General features: G+C 40.1%; 1 protein-coding gene across 2 annotated transcripts; it reads right to left on the bottom strand.

The window, feature by feature from the left end:
* Window positions 1-775: 775 nt before the first annotated feature.
* Window positions 776-21473, bottom strand: lhx4 (LIM homeobox 4). Of its 2 annotated transcripts, none has more exons than XM_049485787.1 (6): window positions 21183-21473; window positions 17088-17259; window positions 10766-10968; window positions 7344-7498; window positions 6861-7029; window positions 776-4653 (listed from the first exon to the last, which is right to left on the bottom strand). In XM_049485787.1, the coding sequence occupies exons 1-6, from the start codon at window positions 21460-21462 to the stop codon at window positions 4274-4276; spliced, it is 1359 nt and encodes a 452-aa protein (XP_049341744.1). In that variant the 5' UTR covers window positions 21463-21473; the 3' UTR covers window positions 776-4273. The 2 variants fall into 2 exon arrangements, with proteins under 2 accessions (XP_049341744.1, XP_007237040.3); XM_007236978.4 differs by having other exon boundaries at window positions 776-4650; window positions 21183-21472.
* Between the last annotated feature and the right edge of the window lie 960 nt (window positions 21474-22433).

Genomic DNA, 22433 nt, shown 5'->3' on the forward strand with positions numbered 1-22433 from the left:
CGCTAACTGCGCTAAAAGCTAGCTCTTTTGCTGTTCAGAGGTGAGTATTATCAGCTTGTAGCTTACTGATAACCCCAGCTAGCACCTCTGGAGCAGCATTAGCCGTTTATCGCGCTAAGTGCTAGCTCTTTCACCGCTCAGATGTGAGTATTTCGGACGGCTAGCACTGCTGAAGTAGAATCATCATTAGCTGCTAACGGTGCTAATCGCTAGCTCTTTCACCGTTCAGATGTGAGTATAAGCACCTACATATACTGCTGAAGCTGAATTAGCATTAGCCGCTAACTGTGCTAATCGCTAGCTCTTTCAGCTTTCAGAGTTGAGTATTATGAGCTTGTAGCCTGTAGCTGTATTAAAACAAGCTATGTGGGAACTGCTAGCTGATATCACCCTGGCCTACTGAAACACTCAGGGTTCCTCAGTGTAGTGCTGTCAGGGGGCATTAGCCGCTAACTGGAAATCTTAGCTTACTGTACATAAACTGAAGTGCTTCACTCACCCAAATAAACGTTTTTTTTAGAAGAGAAATCTGTTTAGATTAACATCTAGAGCTTGTTTGACTTAAATTAGCTTAGCTTTACAGGTCCACCAAGTGGCGAGACCTTATTTATGAAAATAGACCAGAAAATAGATTTATTAGGTTTATTGATAGTGCACCTTATAAAATAATGATTCTTTTTATTGTATGCAGTACTGTGTATTTTACAGGTTTTCTGTTGGACCCATTATTAACTCTAAATTAGGAAATCCTGCTGTGATTGTGATAAAAACGCAGTTCTGTAACTCAAAAATGATTTTGCTTTATTTTCTCCGTATAGATCTGGCTGTACACAGTTCATACCATTGCACAGAAGGCATAAAGGAATAGACTCAGTGCTCTTTTCAAACACATGGCAATAAATATAGTGCTCATAAAACAAGACTGTCCACACACTTTCTGAAACTGTACAAAAATTTACAACAATTAACACTGAAAAGTTCAGAGGCGACGCAGGAAACCGGATCTGGTCTGTGTGTTGTGTGTTGGTCGGATCGGCTCGGGTGGCTTATTTTAGGTGCTTCAGTACAGCTTTCCACAACATCCCTTCAGGAGATACTGAGAGGAATGGATTCACACTCAGTACAATACAAAAAATTAGCTTCTATAACACCACAGCTCTCAACTTCTCTCTGTCTGAACAAGCTGTCCATGAAGGAGCTGCTGTAAAATTACTGCATCTGAACCTGCTGATTAATACTGACCCAAATGGCACCAAAACCAAACTCCTACACACCTATAAATAAAATTCAAGAATCAACCGATACCAGTCTAACCTAAGTACTTAAGTATTGTCCAGAATTCATTTTGATTCAGTACTCTCAATACTGAGAATTGCTGCTGTTTTATAATAAATTTATAGAGCCTTCTTCTGTAGTTTTGTTTCTAAACAGCCACATTTTTAAAATCCAGAAAATAATGCTATGAGCTGAAAATAATAAGTCTGTTAGTGAGGTTTAGTGGACACTAGAGGGTGCTGTGCTTAAACACAGCAGCACAGCAGTAAAAACAAAGGATCGGAACTAGATTCAGCATAATATGCCTTATTAAATTAGATGGAGGCATCCCAAATAACAATGATGAAACTAACAATTTAATTTTAGAACCTGTTTTCCTTTGAGTGCAGAAATATATATATATTTTTATGTGTATGAGTTGATAAGAATTCAGTTTGATTTACAATAGTAAAAAAAAAACAGTAGCTATGATCCACAGTGTTCTGGCCATTCAAACACCCTGCTGAACACTGCTGCCTCTGAGACACACATCCCTTACCAAAGAAACATCTATCACACACTTATCTCCGCCCCACACAACTTTAACACCACGACTCTGAAGCACAAAAAAAAAATTAATCTTTAACTGGGGAAACTGGAGAACATCTTTAGGAACATCTGAGATCTTCTGCTTAATTTTAAACAACTAAAAATAATTTTTTAAACTTGTGTTTAACCCTGGATACCATAAGCAACAGGAAAGCACCTGATCTGGGAGCATGTTTAATTGTTTTTTTTTGGTACCACTTTAAAATAAGACTACCTTTATAAAGGGTATATAAACGGTTAATTACAATTAGTGTATTAATGGTTAATAATTAGATTGTAAATGCCTTACAAATCATTAATAATTAGTTATAACACATACATAAAAAGGGTAATTATGACCTGATGTTTGCCAAAGTGAACCCATAGCCATCTATATTGTTGTCCTTTCTATGTATGAGTGATAATTAATGATTATGACTGATAATTAATGATTTTTAAGGCATTTACAACCTAATTAGTAACCATTAATAAACTAATTGTAAAGCATTTATAAACCCTTTATAAAGGTAGTCTTATTTTAAAGTGGCACCGTTTTTTTTTTTATTTCACTTTTTTGTTTTACTCCGATCAGCCATAACATTAAAACCAGGTGAATACCACCGCAGGACTGACAAACAGTGTGCCACAGCCATGGAAAATGGGTGAGCTGGCTGTTTTTCTATTGAACAGGTAATCACTGAGCTTCAGTAAGGTTTGCAAGCTATTAACCATAGCTAAGTAATTTGCCACCACATCTAGCATATTAAGCATTTTGAAGGGCCAATCAGCAGCCAATTGCAGACTTTGTGTTCTAAGGTCCTGACGTTCTACTTTACAAACTTTTGTTCTTATCAGCATTTTGTTCCTAGAGGCCTTTAACTAATTTTTCCTTGTAGTTTAATAGGTACCTTCCTATCTTAGCCAGCATGCTAACTGGCAACACTGACACACTCTTGCACAAATCAACAATAATCAGAGGTAAAAAAAAAAAAAAAAAAAACTTGAGCTGACACATGCCTGATATTGAGTTAGTAAACTCAATGCTAGGTCAACTAAATGTAAGCATATCAGGCAGAACATCAGGCAGGTCTTGGTGCGTTTCTGGTTTGCAGTGTTCAGTACGCTACCTAGCAAAATGCTCCTCCCATCTCACAACTTAAAACATGATTTAAAGGAGTAATCAGAAGGAAATGAGAGTGAGCATGTGAAATGGCTATAGCAGTTCAATTTCAAAACACCAGAGAGAGAGTTGTTTGCCTCGCCCTCCCCTCCCCGGATGCAAAGCTCACTCTGTTTGCCAGGCTGAGGACACTAAACCTACACAAATGAGTGCAAGAAGAGTTCAATAATTTCTGGAATTAGTGAAGTCAGAGACCACACCCACACAGACTTCTGTGACGTACTACGCAGTTCTAGTAATAAAATACTGGCTAGGGTTAGGTAACAAGAGGTGACAGTGCTAGAACTTTGCACGCTTCCTTAATACATGAGGATTTTATCATTTTGTTATACTGAAAATATAATCCTTGTTGGTCCTTTAAAGGATCTGAATCTTGTGTAACATTATTCTTTGTACCACAGTGACAGCACAGGGTCTTGGCAGGTGTGACAAAGCTGTTTTGGTGGCATGAGGTCTACACAGGCTGTACTATGCTGGTGGTTTTAATGTCATGGCTAAAGTGTATTTGAACAAATGATGATAAAGCGATGATCAAATGTGAAGAACCCCTAATTGAAGAACCTATTGTTTTATATTACTTGTAGATTTATTTTGTGGATATTAATATATATTTTTTTATCTTACTCGATTTGACGTTGAGAAATTTCTTTTACGTTTTATAGCTGGCGAATAAAAAAGATACTCAGTAACATATAGAACAAAACCTCCATCAACAGGTAACAGGTAACAGGTAACAGGTAACAGGACAGGTGAGTCCTCTGCAGGTGCTGCAGTTGGGATTGTGCATTTCTCTCCTCGCTCGCTTGTCTGCAGCCGGCCGTGTGCGGTAGGGGCGGGGTTTTTAAAGTGCGTGGCCAATCAGAAGGCTTTTTGATGGCCGTGGTGTTCGTTCCTCATTCTGAAACATGCATGATCCGCCCCTTTTTTATTTCTGCTTTGTAGTCCTTAATAACAGGGTCAGTGGTCAGTTTCACTGCCGGCTAGTATCAATACTAATAAAAAAAAAAAAAAAAACATTATGGTACAGAACACAGAGCACTGTCCGTGTGCCATTCAGTGCAGGAGGAACTTCGCTCAGTAATTTTTTTAAGAACACTGGACGCTGGAGTCACCAACTGAAATGGTCAGTTCATTAGAGAGGAGAAGGTCAAATTTTGTCACTTTCTGAACAACCATCGCATTTACCCAGTGGTCCCTTCCCCTCCCCAGATGTCTCCGAGAACACACTTCAAGTCTCCGCCATCCTCAACATCAGAACTGGGAGTGGTCCATCTCGTCCAGCCACGACGCTGGGCTGGTAGGGAAGTCTGGGTACCCTGTGCTGCTCCCCGTGGACAGGTCGGAGGTTGGACCCCCAGCCCTAAGCGCCTGACCCCCAACAGGCTGGGCACCCGTCAGACCCTCCATACTGAACCCCAGGCTGCTGAGCAGAGGCGTGTGGCCGGGCAGGGAGCTGACCGATGACGGAGACTGGGGCAGACCGTAGGGGCTTCCAGCCCTCAGCTCGTGGTACGGAGGTCCACCGCCATCCAGAGAGAACGCACCGTTCATAACACCGCCACCGGACACGTCCCCCACGCTGCCGTACAGACTGTTAGCGTGACCCAGGTCAGACAGGATCTGATCATCTGCTGAAGACAAGAAAAAAACACTGTTAGCACAACACAAAGCTAACATAAACTGAAACATAAACAGGGCTTTGGTTTTTATTAGTTGCACTTTTTCTTATCTGTGTACAGTATATGTAAACTGTATGTTGGGGATAAGTATGGTAGTGTCGTGATCTTCCAACATCCTGACCTCACTTCTCACTACTGCTTTTGTTGCTGAATGCAATCAAATCCTCACAGCAATGTACCAAAATCTAGTACAAAGTATTCTCTAAAAGACAGGTATTCCTACAAAAGCAGGATAAACTCTTTTTAATATGTACATACCGTCTCCCTCCTCTGACCACGCTGCCCGCTTCAGTAACAATGCTCCATCATGCATTCTGTCTAATCCTCTAAAAGCTTGACCTAATTTATAGAGTTTCTGCTTTGCTGTTTTTCATTTCTCGTAAAGCGCTGCTTTTAAACGTGGAGGTAGACTTTTACGAGTTCCCAAAACGGACTCTCCGAGATCAGGCCTTCATAAAAACCCGGCCCACGCCAGAACCCGTCCAAAGCACCCGTCAAACTCAGAGCAAGGTGAGTATGTAGAGAGAGTGAGAGAGTGAGAGTGAGAGTGAAATAACAGAGGGAGGGAGTGAATGAGAGAGTGTTGTAGGAAGTGAGAAAGTGAGAGTGTGATTGTGTGAGTGAACGTGAGTAAGGGAGTGAGGAAAGGGACTGAGATAGTGATGAGTGACAGTAAAGAAGGGAGTGAGAGAGTGAGAGTAAGGGATTCAGAGTGTGAGGGAGTGAGAGAGTGATGGAGTGAGAGTAAGGGAGGGAGTGAGAGAGTGAGAGTAAGGGAGGGAGAGAGTGAGCAGATGAGAGAGCGAGAGAGTGATGGAGTGAGAGTAAGGGATTCAGAGTGTGAGGGAGTGAGAGAGTGATGGAGTGAGAGTAAGGGAGGGAGTGAGAGAGTGAGAGTAAGGGAGGGAGAGAGTGAGCAGATGAGAGAGCGAGAGAGTGATGGAGTGAGAGTAAGGGAGGGAGTGAGAGACAGAGTGTGTTGGACTGAAAAAAAGGAAAAAAGTGAGCGAATGAGAGAGAATGTGATTGTGTGAGTTAGAGAGTGAGCAAGTGAGGGAATAAGTGTAATGGAGGGAGTGAGAGAGCTATACAGAAGTGAGCGAGCGAGAGAGAGTGTCACCGTGTGAGTGAGTGACAGAGTAATGGAGTAAAAGTGAGGGAGAAAGGGAGTGAGAGAGTGATGGAGTGAAAGTGAGGGAGGGAGTGTTGGAGTGAAAGTGAGGGAGGGAGTAAGGGAGTAAGAGAGAGAGCGTGAGGAAGTGAGAGAGTGATGGAGTGAAAGTGAGGGAGGGAGTGAGAGAGTGAGAGAGTGAGGAAGTGAGAGAGTGATGGACTGAGGGAATGAGAGACTTATGAAGTAAATAGTGAGGGAGGAAGTGAGAGAGTGATGAGTGAAAGTGAGGGAGTGAGAGAGTGATGAGTGAAAGTGAGGGAGTGAGTGAGAGAGGGATTGAGAAAGCTAGACAGTGAGTGAGAGACAGAGTGTGACGGACTGATTGAGGGAAGGAGTGAGAGAATGATGGAGGGAGTAAGAAAGTGATAAGTGAAAGTAAGTGAGGGAGTGAGAGAGTAATTGAGTGAGAGTGAGGGAGGGAGTGAGAGTAATAGAGTGAGGCAGGGAATAAGAGAGGGATTGAGAAAGCTAGACAGTGAGTGAGAGACAGTGTGATGGACTGATTGAGGGAAGGAGTTAGAGAATGATGGAGGGAGTAAAATAGTGATAAGTGAAATTGAGTGAAGGAGTGAGGGAGTGAGAGAGTGATGGAGTAAAAGTGAGAGAGGGAGTGAGAGAGGGATTGAGTAAGAGTGAGGGAGGGAGTGAGGGAGTCAGAGAGTTATGAAATGAGAGTGAGGCAGGGAGTGAGAGAGGGATTGAGAAAGCTAGACAGTAAGTGAGAGACAGTGTGTGATGGACTGATTGAGGGAAGGAGTGAGAGAATGATGGAGGGAGTAAGAAAGTGATAAGTGAAATTGAGTGAAGGAGTGAGGGAGGGAGTGAGGGAGTCAGAGAGTTATGGAATGAGAGTGAGGCAGGGAGTGAGAGAGGGATTGAGAAAGCTAGACAGTGAGTGAGAGACTGTGATGGACTGATTGAGGGAAGGAGTGAGAGAATGATGGAGGGAGATGGAGGAAGTGAGAGAGTGAGAGAGTGATCAGACCTCTGAAGCTGAGCTCGCTGTCACTCAGGCCGCCGTCCTCGGCTGAGCTCTCTTTCTCTGCTTTGCTGCCTCGACTCCGTTTCACGCTCTTATAGAACTGACCCCAGCGGTGCCGCCCGGCGTCCTTCTTCAACCTCTTCTCCTTCGCTCTTCTGTTCTGGAACCAGACCTGAGAGAGAGAGAGAGAGAGAGAGAGAGAGAAATAGAAAGAGGTCAGTTGCTGGTATGATGTAAGACAGACAGCAGTAGTCTACTCTGCTTCTTCTTCTAGACCAACGTTATTTGAATGAGATGAGTGGCAACCAATCAGATTGTTGGTACGTGATGTGATAAGTGAACTGGTTTACAAGCATAGTCGTGTTGGTCGTCCAGCTTGGTCATAGACATTCACACTATTTCTGTTATACTAGTTGATCAGCTTGTTCATGAGAGTAATTTTTAGTTTTAAATGTTAGGGGTCAACAGTCAGCGGTTGTGCCTCACCTGAACGACGCGCATGTCCAGCCCGGTCTCAGAGGAGAGCTGCTCGCGGACGTGCCGGGCGGGTTTGGGCGAGTTCTTGTAGGCGCTCTTCAGGGTCTCCAGCTGTTTGGCGGTGATGGTGGTGCGGGGACGTTTGGCTCCGGTCTCAGAGTCGTCTGCACACAGAACAGTGCTGGGTCACGGAAAAGCTCTTAAATAAACATTCATCATACAACATACCACATCCTCCTGCTGGCAGCAACTTAAAGGAATCATCATTTTCATGCAACAGTAAAATAAAGCGAAAAGAAAAGACAAAAGGCAGTTAGGAATCATCCCATGACTGCATTCCAAGGTGTCTGGAACCCTCTAGAGCTTTCCAAGAAAGTTCCAAGAAAGTTCCAAGAAAGTGTAATAATTTCTGATGTGAAAAGTAAAAGTAAAAACGTGTAGCTGATTTATGTTGTGTTGTGTCTTAGCACAGTATTCAGTTCTGTTGGAAACTAAAGGGTTAAACCTCAGCCATATCTGGGCAGATTCAGCTAAACCAGCCCTTCTATTGGTCGGGACAATTAGTCGTAAAACTTGTAGAAGGCCTCACGTATCAAAAACCATCAAAATAATCAACAGGCTAGGCCATGTTGATCAATCAGAAGTCAGATACGAAACAAATCATCCAATCAGGACTGTTCTCTCAGTGGTATCTGAAAGCAAAGAACTCAACATCAACTCTACTCTCATTGGCTGGAACCTCACTGTAAAACTGAAGGCCTTCAGAGATTGAACAGAGGCATCAGATTGAACAAAAGTAATTAGAAATCAACCAAACTTAATCTGTTAGTCAGTATGCGATACCAGTTTTGTAAAAGAAATGTTCAGATATTTAGACTAGATTTAAAAGAATTCCATTGGTTAAGAGATTTTATTGCAGTGTAAGTTGGAGTGCAGTGTTGATGTAAACACAGCAGCTGCAGTGATGCCGAGCGGAGTGAGGCGGTAGGTGAGATTATTGTGCAGAGTGAACTCTGGGAAATGAAGACTGTATTATTAAACTATTATCCTGACCGGGACACTTCCGTTTCTTCACAGGCTGGCCAGAAGGCAACTTTAATTGACGAGATAAATCTAATCCATTACATCAGAAAGAAGAGTCTACAGGTGGGGGGGTGGTAGAGAGGGGTGGGTAAGGGGGTTGTCAGGGTAAATAGGTGTGGGAAGTGAGGAGGAGAGGAGTGTGTGGGGGTGGATCGCACAGGACCAGTCAATATGGCCCTCAAACTGCCCCTGAGAGGCCTGAGGGACGTAAATCTCGACGGAACGGCTGGCCGGCTGCAGGACGTTATTATTTGGGCCCCGCCATAAAATCGCATTGCTTCACTTAACATAATCAATCAGCCGGCTGAGGAAATCTCCATAAATACAACGGGAGATGCTTTCAGAGATGGAGCGTGAGGGGTTAGATCAGAGGCAGGGTTTAAACTGTCTGCACTACACTGAAGCTCCATCGCACCACACTCAATTTTACCAGAGGCACAATAAGCAAAGATCTAAATATCATACCATGAGTTGCATTGCCCTGGTTTTAGTTTGAATCTAGGCCTGATTCTGGTCCACCTTCTCAGCTCACATCTAGGCCATGTGTTGCATTTGCCAACACTCCGGTTGCCGAGTTAGTGGGTCAATTAGCTCAAGTTGCATGTTCCAATACTCAGGTTGTCAAGTATAAACCACATTTGACTAAATTCCACACGATTTATATCGAGTCTGAGCCTATGCTGCCATATATTTGATCTGAATACTACTTCATGCAATCTGAGGCTCATTAATGCCTGGACCACCTCAAACTCCACCAACTACACTAGGGTGACCATATATTCATTTGGGTAAACCACCTGGTAGCAGGAGGGGGGCGGGGGGCTGGGTAGCGGGGGTAGGGTTCCACACCGACAGTCACGCTGTCTACTGCTCTGGTCCAATGAAGGTCATTTAAAAACCAGGACATTTCCTCACTTTTTGAAAAAAGGACAGGACGTGAAATATGGACATGTCCCGGGAAATACGGACGTTTGGTCACCCTAAACTACACCATCTGACCAGAACGAAACGTAATACACTTTAAGATTATACCCACCCAGCTCACACTCCCACCCATCCTCAAAACCTTGATGGAGTTTCTCATCAACTGTGTTCACCATGCTTGGTAATAATGACCCATCGTTTGCCAAGAAAACATTCCCCACAACATTAGCAAGACAGGATGGGTCCATGGATGTCTACAGTGAAATACAGATCCATAAGACCAGACTATGTTTCTCCAGTTTGTGTCCACTGCAGCCTCAGCTTTCTGTTTTGGCTCATAAAACTGTAACCTGATATGGTTCCTCTGCTATTTTAGTCCATCCACCTCAGGGTTAGATGCTGTTGATCATTCTGTGATACCCTAATGCTCAATTGTACAAAGTGGTCATCACAAAAAGTTGCTGGTGGGTTTCTGTCAGCTCCAACCAATCTGACCAGTCTCTACTGACCTCTTTCATCAATAAGTTTTCTTTTGTATAAAGTATGCTCTGGTACATCTTCATTCCATTTACAACCATGGCAAAGCTGCACAGATATTGATGACACCACAACTTCGCTTTGAGAGGCAGCAGAACAGCATTCCATGCCAAAAACCTGAAATCCTGTTAAGAACTTGCGTTCACCTGCGTTCGACCAGTGACACTGACCAGTGACTGAGCTGTATGGAAACAGAATATCCACAAGCTGGCAAAGATCTACCCACAAAAGAACCACAGCATACCAGAATGTCTCAGGCACCCAGAAGCCCAAACAAACAGCCAAGGAAAACAAACAATTCAGGGATGTGTAGGCATATGGTCTAGGCATTGAAGATGGTGGGGATGACCACTATAATAATCAAAAATACTTGGGCCTTTTCCCATAGGCCAATACCCCACACTGAGCTCTGGATCCAGTTTGAATCTAGGCTGGCGCGGCATGTGTCAACACCTTAGTTGTCAAGTATAACACTAAAATCTGCCCACACTGCTTTTTCCAACTTTGCAGTTTCTGAGTATAAACCATATTCAGTCTAATTACGCATGGCCAATGCTAAGTGTCAGCAGATGCTGCCATACATCAGCTGAGCTTGGGCCAATTTTTCAAGCTATCTGGGGACAGTACATGAGGAAGAAATGCAAAAGAACAAGAAGGTACACATTGTCAACATCTGAAAGCAGCAAAGAAGGCATGTAAGTCAAGGATTTCCAAGGACAGGTGAAAGTTGGTGGCTTTGGAATGGGCTACAACAGACAAAGTCCAGCTCAGGTTGATCTAAGGCTGCACTGGATAGAGGCTGACCAACACTTGACAGTTGAAGACTGGAGAAATGTAGCTAGACAATAACAATATCAACTTAAACACAGCAGTAATAATCAGAATACCATTCTGTTTGGCTGTCTCGTAGTCAGATTTGCAGACCAGTCGCCCGTCTTCCATCAGGTAGAACTCGTCCCCAGTGGCCAGCTGCCGGCTGCACATCACGCAGGAGAAGCAGTGCAGGTGGTACACGAAGTCCTGTGCCTTCCGAACAACCTGCGACGGAGGGATGCCCTGTTGACAGGAGGCACATTTCGTCCCAAACCTCCTGTAAATACACAAAAAAATATCCTAGGTTATAATCAAAAACAGACACAGTGCAGACGATTGTTTGCTACTTATAAATTAGTGAACTGAAGGTAATTCAGTATTTCCCATTTTACCCTAAATGCGACATCTCTAACAGCTGCTATACCATTTAAGGTGGAACAGGAAATTTATCGAAGAAGCTACTGAGACACACTACTTGCTGATTCTCAATAAGAATCAAGACTCCCTACCGCTCTATCCGAACAAGAATCAGGACACCCTACCCCTCTATCCCAACAAGAATCAGAACACTATCACCTCCTATCCCTACAAGAATCAGGACATCCTACCTCTTTTTCCTAACAAGAATCGAAACACTCTACCCCTCTATCCCGACAAGAATCAGAAAAATCTACCCCTCTATGCCGACAAGAATCAGAACAATCTACCCCTCTAACCCAACAAGAATTAGAGCAATCTACCCCTCTAAACCCAACAAAAAATAGAACACTCAACCTCAACAAGAATTAGGATACTCTACCCCTCTATATCAACAGGAATCGAGACACCCCACCACTCTATCCCAACAAGAATCAAGACACTCTACAGCTCTATTCTAACAAGAATCTGGATACACTACCATTGTAACCCAACAAAAATTGGGACACCCTACCGTTGTATCCCAATAACCACTCTATCCACTTTATCCCAAAAAGTATCAGAACACTCTACCGCTCTATACCAACAAGAATAAAGACACACTACCCCTCAATCCCAACAAGAACAGAACACTCTAACGCTCTATCCCTACAAGAAACAAGTCACCCTACCCCTCCATCCCAACAAGAATAAGGACACCCTACCCCTCTATCCCAACAAGAATCATGGCACTCTACTGCTCTATTCTAACAAGAATCTGGATACACTACCATTGTAACCCAACAAAAATTGGGACACCCTACTGTTGTATCCCAATAAGACACGTTACCACTCTATCCCAACAAGAATCAGAACACTCTACCGCTCTATCCCTACAAGAGACAAGTCACCCTACCTTACTATTCCAACAAAAATAGAGACACACTACCCCTCTATCCCAACAAGAATAGAACACTCTACCGCTCTATCCCTACAAGAGACAAGTCACTCTATCCCAACAAGAATAAGGACACGCTACCCATCTATCCCAACAAGAATAAGGACACCTCTATCCCCACAAGAATCAGGAGACCCTCCCCCTCTATCCAAACAAGAATCAGAACAATCTACCCCTCTATTCCAACAAGAATCTGAATACCCTTACACCCGATTTCCCTTTTGACTGTAGGTTTCTCTCAGTGTTTTTTCTCCTTTTCTGGAGGTTTTCCATATCACTTCTGGATTATCGCCTAATGTTAAATAAGACTGTCTGTGAATCTGCTGAAACTGTATAGATGTACTTCATCAGGGGTTGCCAGATTTTGGGGGGATCATCGCAGAGTTTGAGTCAGATGCCCTGTCCATCATATAGCCCCCCTTACACACACACATACACATACTTATGCACACACACACATACACACACACACACACACAGACTTATGCAGACACACACACACACTTCTCTGCTCCCCCAGGACGCGGCTCTAACATTAAAATCCCCCTTTTGTCCCCCGGGCTGGGTAATACAGTTAGCCTGCACTCTGGGCCCGCTAGCCTTTTAGCCTTTTAGCTCTCATTGTGGGCTGTGACGTTAAACTCTCTCAGACATGATTTAGTAAAAGCCGGCGCTGATCCGGTTCTGGATAACAGTCAAACTTAATCTTATTCTTTAATGCCGGGGGGAACTGAGCCGCTGCAGCCAGCACAGGTGGGGGGGACACATAAAGTTACTTCACTGGGGGTCTTACACACACACACACACAAATGCAAACACACACACACATTAAAAAATGCTCTGTACTGGCAGCAGTTTTTTACCAGCATGCTACTGTCATTTTAAAGTGCCTAACGTACTATACTGTAATTAACTGTTTTCAAGCATGGCTGGGAAACTGATGTGCTAAAATGCTGGAATAGGAAACCTAATTCAGCACTTATTGTAGTTACTTCCGTACTCAGTCAGTATAAGTCACACTTTACAGTAAAGAAATTGGTAACTTTCTGTTACAGAAAAAAATAAGAGAGCACTTAAAAATGATGAGTTTCTTTGATTTTACCAAATTGAAAACCTCTGGAATATAATCAAGAGGAAACCAATCTGAACTGCTTGAATTTTTCCACCAGGAGTGCAGGCATAAAGTTATCCAAAAGTAGTGTGTAAGACTGGTGGAGGAGAACATGCCAAGATGCAGGAAAACTGTGAATAAAAACAAGGGTTATTCCACCAAATATTGATTTCTGAACTGTCAAAACTTTTTTTTTCTTTGTACTATTTGAGATCTGAAAGCTCTGCATCTTTTTTGTAATTTCAGCCATTTTTCATTTTATGCAAATAAATGCTCTAAATTACAATATTTTTATTCAGAAAGTGAGAGAAATATTGTCCATAGTTTATAGAATAAAACAACAATGTTTATTTTACTCAAACATAAACCTATAAAAAGCAAAATCAGAGATAAGGTTTCTCCTTATATATAAACAATCAATTATTTTTAAACCGTTTTGTCAAGGGATCAAAACACTTCATTATATTCATAAAACCAGTCAGAACAGTGGAACCTAATGTTTAACACAATATATAATAAAAAATGTAGTTTTTTTCCCTTACATTTGTTAGTACTGCTAAACAAAATATTGCAATGCTTTGAAATATAAATATTTCTTACACCCCTATCCACACACACACACACACACTCACACGTGGGCCAAGACAGTGCACTTATATTCTGTGTCTGAATGGAACAGAGAGCATCTCGCCCACACACTGCTAATAAAGCGACCGCTCTGCTCAGGCCGGGCTGGTGGGGGTGTGAGGGAGTGTTTTGGCGGAGAGTGTGTGCAGTCAGCGTTTACACTCTCTAATCAGAGAGAGAGTGATCACCCTGCTGCAGAAACTGTCACTCAGCCAGAGATTAAAGAACCAATCAGCACGCAGGCTTTAATTCATTCGTCCAGTGACTCATCACACTCTTAACAAGACACACACACACACATCACACACACATCACACAATTACACATACACCACCAGCTAAAAATACACTTTTCACACACTCACTGTTACCCACTGATCATCACACACTTACTATTCCTGACTTACTATTACAAACTGACCATCACACACTCAATATCACACTTACTATTACAAACTGACCATCACACACTCAATATCACAATCACTATTACCCACTGACCATCACACACTTACTATTCCTGACTTACTATTACAAACTGACCATCACACACTCAATATCACACTCACTATTACCCACTGACCATCACACACTTACTATTCCTGACTTACTATTACAAACTGACCATCACACACTCAATATCACAATCACTATTACCCACTGACCATCACACACTTACTATTCCTGACTTACTATTACAAACTGACCATCACACACTCAATATCACACTCACTATTACCCACTGACCATCACACACTTACTATTCCTGACTCACTATTACAAACTGACCATCACACACTCAATTTCACACTCACTATTACCCACTGACCATCACACACTTACTATTCCTGTCTCACTATTACCCACTCTCCATCCCATACTTTCTATTCCTGACTTACTATTACAAACTGAGCATCACACACTCAATATCACACTCACTATTACCCACTGACAATTACACACTTACTATTCCTGACTTACTATTACCCACTGACCATCACACACTTACTATTCCTGACTCACTATTCCAAACTGACCATCACACACTCAATATCACACTCACTATTACCCACTGACCATCACACACTTACTATTCCTGACTTACTATTACAAACTGAGCATCACACACTCAATATCACACTCACTATTACCCACTGACAATTACACACTTACTATTCCTGACTTACTATTACAAACTGACCATCACACACTCAATATCACACTCACTATTACCCACTGACCATCACACACTCAATATCACACTCTCTATTACCCACTGACCATCACACACTTACTATTCCTGACTCACTATAACATACTGACTATCAAACACTCACTCTTACTGGTTCTGTATCACACTCACCTTTATTGATTCACTATCACACACTGACCATCACACATTTACTATTCCTGACTTACTATTACATACTAACCATCACACACTCATTCTTACTGATTCTGTATCACACTTACTATAACTGACTTATTATTACACACTGACCATCACACACTTACTATTCCTGACTTACTATTAAACACTGACCAGCACACACTCAATATTACACTCACTGTTACTGATTCAGCATCACACTCACTTTTACTGATTCACTATCACACACTGGCCATCACACATTCAGTATCACACTATTACACAGTAACACACTCATTATTGCTGACTCACTATCACACACTGCCAATCACACATTCAATATCATTCAATATATTCAATATCACATAATCATACACTGACCATCACACATTAAATATCACACTCACTATCACATACTTTAACACTATTTCTGAATCACTATTACACACTCACTCAAATACACTCATTGTGACATTTAGCATTCAACACTATCCTCACTGTTCTCTAAAACAGGTGTAGACATATAGTCATATTATATATGTAGTAAAGCATTTATAACAGGTGGTGTGGATAGTGGAGGTGTATTAGGTCTGCAATAAAGCATTTATAACATTTAACACAGTCACTATCACGCTCACTATTACACATTCACATCACATTTTTACTATGACACTCACTATCACACACTCATTATTACTGATGCACTATTACACTGACTATTACACACATTCACTGTCACATTCAATGTCACACATACTATTATCAACTCACTATCAGACATTCACTGTTTTATACTATCCTGTTTAGTATACTAACCTGTTTACTATAATACTATTACTATTATTAACTCACAACACACACTGACTAACACACTGTTTACCCACTTTCTCTTATACACTGCCCATTACACTCTATTACACACTCACTATCACACACTCACTTTCACACAATTACTATTACACACTTAATCAGTTTTATCACAAACTCTTTATCATGCACTCAGACATCCACTATCACAGACTGACTACACTGGCTAAAATACACTCACTATAACATTGAGCATCTTTCTTTTTCCCTCACTGTAACAGGTGTAGATGTGTATGCATATTAGCTATGTAATAGAGTGTATATAACAGGTGGTGTAGCTGTGTCTTAGAAGTGTAAAAAGTTGTTTATTACAAGTGGTGTAGCTGTGTATTAGAAGAGTAATAGATTGTTTATTACAGATTAAGGTTTTAATGGTGTAGGTGTATAAGACAAGTATTAAATGTGTAATAGAGTGTTTATAACAGGTTTAGTTGCAGATGGTGTAGGTGTATTGAACATGTATTAGATGCGTAACAGAGTTTAGGTGTAGAGTGTGTAAGTGTATTAGATGTGTAATAGAGTGTGTATAACAGGTTTAGGTGTAGATGGTGTAGGTGTATTATATGTGTAATAGATGTGTAATATATTGTTTTAACAGGTTAAGTTGTTGCTGTTGTAAGTGTATTAGAAGTATATTATATGTGTAATACAGGATGTATAACAGGTGGTATGGCTTGTGTAGGTTTTTGAGACATGTAATAGATGTGTAATAAAGTGTGTGTTACAGGTGGTATGGCTGGTATAGGTGTTTGAAACATGTAATAGATGTGTAATAAAGTGTGTATAACAGGTGGTATGGCTGGTGTAGATGTTTGAGACATGTAATAGATGTGTAATAAAGTGTGTGTAACAGGTGTTATGGATGGTGTAGGTGTTTGAGACATGTATTAGATATGTAATACAGTGTGTATAACAGGTGGTATGGTTGGTGTAGGTGTTTGAGACATGTAATAGATGTGTGATAAAGTGTGTGTAACAGGTGCTTTGGCTGGTGTAGTTTTTTGAGACATGTAATAGATGTGTAATAGTGTGTTTATAACAGGATGAGGTGTACTGGGTGTTCTCTTACTTGAAGAAGTCTTCTTTGCAGTACACACTCCCAGCGCGGGAGAAGCAGCGGTCAGCCAGCAGAGTGTGGCAGTCTGAGCATTTCAGACACTGAGCGTGCCAGTGCCGGTCCAGAACCTTCAGAATAAACTTATCCAGAATCGTCTGACTGCAGCCCGCACACTCCGGCAACTCTACACACACACACACGAACACACACACACATACACACAGATGTGAAAGGTTTATTCATTGCTGTTATTTGTTTTATTATTTACCTGTTCAGTAAAACACACGTTCTGATCCAGTCCCATCCTTCTATTGCCTAATTTATTCTGTCCAGATCTGTGTGTGTGTGTGTGTTAAAGAATGTGTGTGAATGAGAATGAGTGGATTGTGTGTGTGTGCGTGCATGTGTGTTCCCAGAATAGACAGTAAAATTGAATATAACACACTGCATTTTTATTATAATCATTTTGAATTGTAGATCAGAACGTAAACACGAATAATCTAAAATATTAAATGAATATATTAATATTATATTGTTAAATAGTTGATGGTGGTGATGAAAAGATAGGAATGATTAGATTACTATTACCACTACGAATAATAATAATAATAATAATAATAATAAACTGTTTTTACATTTAATTACGTGTGTATTTCACAATACAGTAAAGCAGTTTGAGATGCTCTATAAATAGCGTATTATATTTTTGTATTGTTATTACTGTTGATATTCAATATGTATAAAGTGTTTTTATCTTTGAATGTGTGTGAGGTGTGTGATGTTTGTGTGTGAGGTGTGTGATGTGTGTGTGAGGTGTGTGTGAGGTATGAGGTGGGTGTTTTGGTTTGAGTGCACTAAAGCCGCTTTAATCGATCAAAGATTAGAAAAGCTCGGCGCGGTAAATATCAGATTTATCATTCATAATCAATAACACATCCCGCAACCTGTGCTCATAACGACAAGACGCGCGCGCGGATACACAGAAAATACACAGAAACGCCGTCAAATCGGGAGATCAAATCTAAACACAATGAACCGGATTTAAAGCGTTTACACTTGATAACACACACCTGTAAAATACCTCAACAAACACTACTAGCATCGCCTGACTGATACACACACCTTATTCATCACCAAAGATGTTAATTTATTTATTTATTTAAATAATGTAAATAACCCGTTATGTTGGTTCAGTGTGAGTGTGTGCGCGTGGCGATCAGAGAATAATACTGAGCCTTTAAACAAACAACCAATTAATACTGATATTAATTTTAGTGTTTAATAATAGCAGTGCTTTAGTGCAAATATTTGAGTTGGTGTTTTATTAATAGTGCTGGAAATATTGGCTTAAAATTGTTATTACTGTTATTATTAGCATTAGCATTATACTCAGATAGCAAATGTATGTTAAACCGACGTTCCAATGCATTGAAATAACGTTGATCAGATGTTTTATTTAAGATGTTGATTTAACATATTTAAGCGTTATTCCTAGTATAAAACTTATATAATCAAATACGTATTTCTTATCTATCTATCTATCTATCTATCTATCTATCTATCTATCTATCTATCTATCTATCTATCTATCTATCTATCTATCTATATATATATATATATATATATATATATATATATATATATATATATATATATATATATATATATACACACACACACATGTTGTATTCCATTCTTTTATATGATTGTACTGTGTCCCTGCAGTGCCGAAAGCGAATTTGAAATAATAATTATTATTATTATTATTTGTGGGGAGTACCTTCCGCATAAAATCATTGAGTGTTAAATAGCCCCAAAAAACGTGGATTAAATGTCAAAATTCTAACTGTAACTGATGCCCATGAGTCAATATTAAATAAAGGTTGTTTAAATGTTCCTTTTCCATCATCAGCATTAAACGACATAACACAACCAAACAATGAACGTATATTAAATGTTCTTTACTGTCAGGTTATTATTATTAATACTCAGCACTCGGATGTTCTTCATTTTGAACGGTCACTGCTCGCGCCGTCCGCGCTCTCCTGCTCCTGTATTAGATTTACACCTGACACAGTTTTCTCTGCAGAACTGTCTACAGGTTCACTACTGTACTGTACAGAACTGAAAAAAAGGTTCTATAACGTTTTTGTTTTTGCTCGTAATACCAGATAAACCCTTTTGAGGTTTAGATTTATTTTTTAGAATTCCTTTTTTTGCGTTAATAAATGTATTGTTTTGTAAACTCATATGTTAATGAAAAAAAAAAATCTAAAATAATCTGTCTCAAACCTAAAATCATCTGAATGTGTACACAGGACTCTGAATTTACAGGTAAAACCTCAACAATATACTTTTTTTTTTTTTTTCAAAAAAATTAAAACAGGTCTACTAATACCTCTCTTTATTGACACTTTTAATAACATTAATTCAACAAATTTCTAACAACTAATCACGCTAAAAAAGTAAATAACAAAATAACAACACCACCATAAAGCCATAACCCCGAACATATCTGATCATATCTTTCTGTAGTGCTATTACAGATGTTTAGGTTTATAAATTGGACTGTTATTACAAATATGATTGTCCTTAATAACAGTTATGGCGCTAATAATAAATACTACTACGCCAAAGAACAAATATTGCAATCTTTAATAATAATATCGATTAGAAATCATGAAAATTAAAATCTTGACCAACGTTAACGGTTCCAATAACAGAATAAGAGCTGTATATAAGAAGAACAAGAATAAGAATATACACTAATTAAAGGTGCACGAATAATAGCTGTGATTGGAGCTGAAATCTAGTCTAATATGAGCTTATTTGTACAGAAAATATTTATCATTTATAAGTCATAATTGAGGTAATTAATGAGCAGTTTTACTGCGCGTTCCTAAAATAAAATAAACAGGACCAGATCGGCAGAATTTATTGTTAGTGAAACCCGGTTTATTTTAAATGTTTTGAGTTTAGAATCAGAATCAAGTAAATCAAGTGAATGCAGTGTGTTTATATCTCATATTTTATATTTACAGCAGTGTACTGTTTGTGTTTATTCGTTAAATAATCCATCTGCTGATCCGGAGCAGCTTCAGATTAAACCAGATTAGAATGAAGAGCAGCTGTGGACTAATGGAATATAGGGGAATAAATAATATAATGGGTAATTCCCACTTTAAGAAACACTATTAATGCTATTATTAATATATACTATAAAAGTAATATTTAAGCTTTATCAGTTGCTTAACTGCAGTGATGTTAGATTACCTGTTATTGAGCGCGACATTAATTTTACGCTATATGAAAGATCATTAAATGCGGTTTTAATGCATTTAAATAACGGGTTTATATTGTAATGTAACATTTTAATCATTCGGGGGTGGAAATTTTTTTGCAGCTCATGCAGCGGAATGAATGATGCGCCTGCGTGTTTCCTGCAATTTACTCTAATTTACTCATGCAAAAGCAAACAATATGATATTAATTTATTTTTAAATCGCTTGATTTTAATAAAATATAAATTATGACTTGGTTGTCTTTTTATATATGTGTGTGTGTGTGCAGGGTTAGTATTGTTCAGACACTATCTGATCGCTTACTTATAATAAAATCATAATAATATAATAAATGTTCCGCACAAATAATCCGGATGTCACCAATACAATCGTAATAATTAATATGATCAATGTTATCGCAATGTAGTATTGGTGAATATCAGTGAATATCAGTGACGCTGCTCTGAATCAATGTCAGCAGTGATGCAATACACGAAATGTGTGCGCGTGTGTTCTATAGCTTCATAATTAATTCTATATCATACATGATATTTTTATGGGTATATTAAATGATGATCAATAATAGTTAGTTATTAAACCTATTTGACCTGATGTGTGTGTGTGCGTGTGTTACTCAACCAAGCTGAGTATGTGTGTGTGTGTGTGGGGGTGAGGTGTGTGTATGAGGAGTGTATATGAGTGTGTGTAAGGTGTGTGTATAGGAGTGTGTGTAAGGTGTGTGTATGAGTTTATGTAAGGTGTGTGTATGAGTGTGTGTGTATGAGTGTGTGTGAGGTATGTATGTGTGCGCGTGTGTGGTTCTTACGGTGTTGTCCCCGCGTGTCCGCGCTCTGTCCCGCGCGCTGCATCATCATCCTCGCCCCCTGTCCTGCTCCTCGCGCGCGCGCCGGTAAAACTCCTCCGTCTCCGGCGCTGGGGCTCGCGCTCCTTAGGCTCCGCTCCTGCTCGCGCGCTCCAGCCGGTAAAGGGCTCGTGCGGTGCAGGGTGTGCGGGTGCGCGTGTGTGTTCGGGTATGTGTGTGTATGTGTAAGTGCGCGCGCGTGTGTGGCAGTGTGTGTGCGTGCGCTCCGCTCGGCTCCATCCATCCACTCCCACTGCAGGGCGCGTGACGTCACCACCGGGCAGAGACGAGAGATGCGCGCGCCCCACGCAGGTGAGAGGAAGTGACGACGAGCGAGAGTGAGAGAGAATTATAAATAGTCCAGTCAGAACATTTCTCAAAACATTTTTTTCCATTTTATTCTGTTGCACTGATCATATAAGACATTATTTAGATGTATAAGACTGTAGTTCTGTATCTGATTCTCTGCATATTTTATTATTTTTCTCATTTTATTCTGTTCTTTAATACTCAGGATCCGCAGTAGAGAAAACCACCACAAATCAGTTATTATTATTATTATTATTATTATTATTATTATTATTATTATTATTATTATTATTATTATTATTATTATTATTATTATTTTTATTTTTATTATTAGTAGTATTATTTGGGTGGGTCGTTATTCTCAGCACTGCAGTAATTAGAACTGATCAGCATGGTGGTGGTGTATGAGGTGTTTGTGTGTTGTGCGGGTGTACAGTGAGTGGATCAGATGCAGCAGTGCTGCTGGAGTTTTTAATCACTCACTGTCCTCCACTCTGTTACACATTCCTACCTACAGCTGCTCCAGACAGACAGACCATTATCATTAGTGTGACTGTCCTTTTCACCTTCACCTCTGTAATCATTGCCATCACCACTGTACTCCATTATTCTAAGCATTATAGCATCACCATCCTTTATATTATTATCAATGTCATAATCATCACCATTTCATTATCATCCAATTCAACATCAACATAAACACCAGCATGATAATCATTCTCATCACACAATTACCATCACTATCACACATACCAATATCAGCAGATTTACCAAAACATCATGATCATTGTTATTAACACCATTATCATTACTATAAATAAACTATTATAAATTAGTATTACCAGTTACTGTCATCAGTACCATACCTATTACCATAATCACCTTTATCAATCATCATTATTACAT

Source organism: Astyanax mexicanus, chromosome 12 (genome assembly GCF_023375975.1).
Source record: "Astyanax mexicanus isolate ESR-SI-001 chromosome 12, AstMex3_surface, whole genome shotgun sequence".
Taxonomy (NCBI): Eukaryota; Metazoa; Chordata; class Actinopteri; order Characiformes; family Acestrorhamphidae; genus Astyanax; species Astyanax mexicanus.

Bases quoted from the DNA above. Each gene is read 5' to 3' on its own strand.
- lhx4 (XM_049485787.1), bottom strand. From the start codon at position 21,462: ATGGATGGAGCCGAGCGGAGCGCACGCACACACACTGCCACACACGCG. The intron at 7,499-10,765 runs GTATTCTGATTA...TTCTGTGTGCAG, and splicing joins CGAGACAGCCAAACAGAATG to ACGACTCTGAGACCGGAGCC. The intron at 7,030-7,343 runs GTGAGGCACAAC...TCTCTCTCTCAG, and splicing joins TGGACATGCGCGTCGTTCAG to GTCTGGTTCCAGAACAGAAG.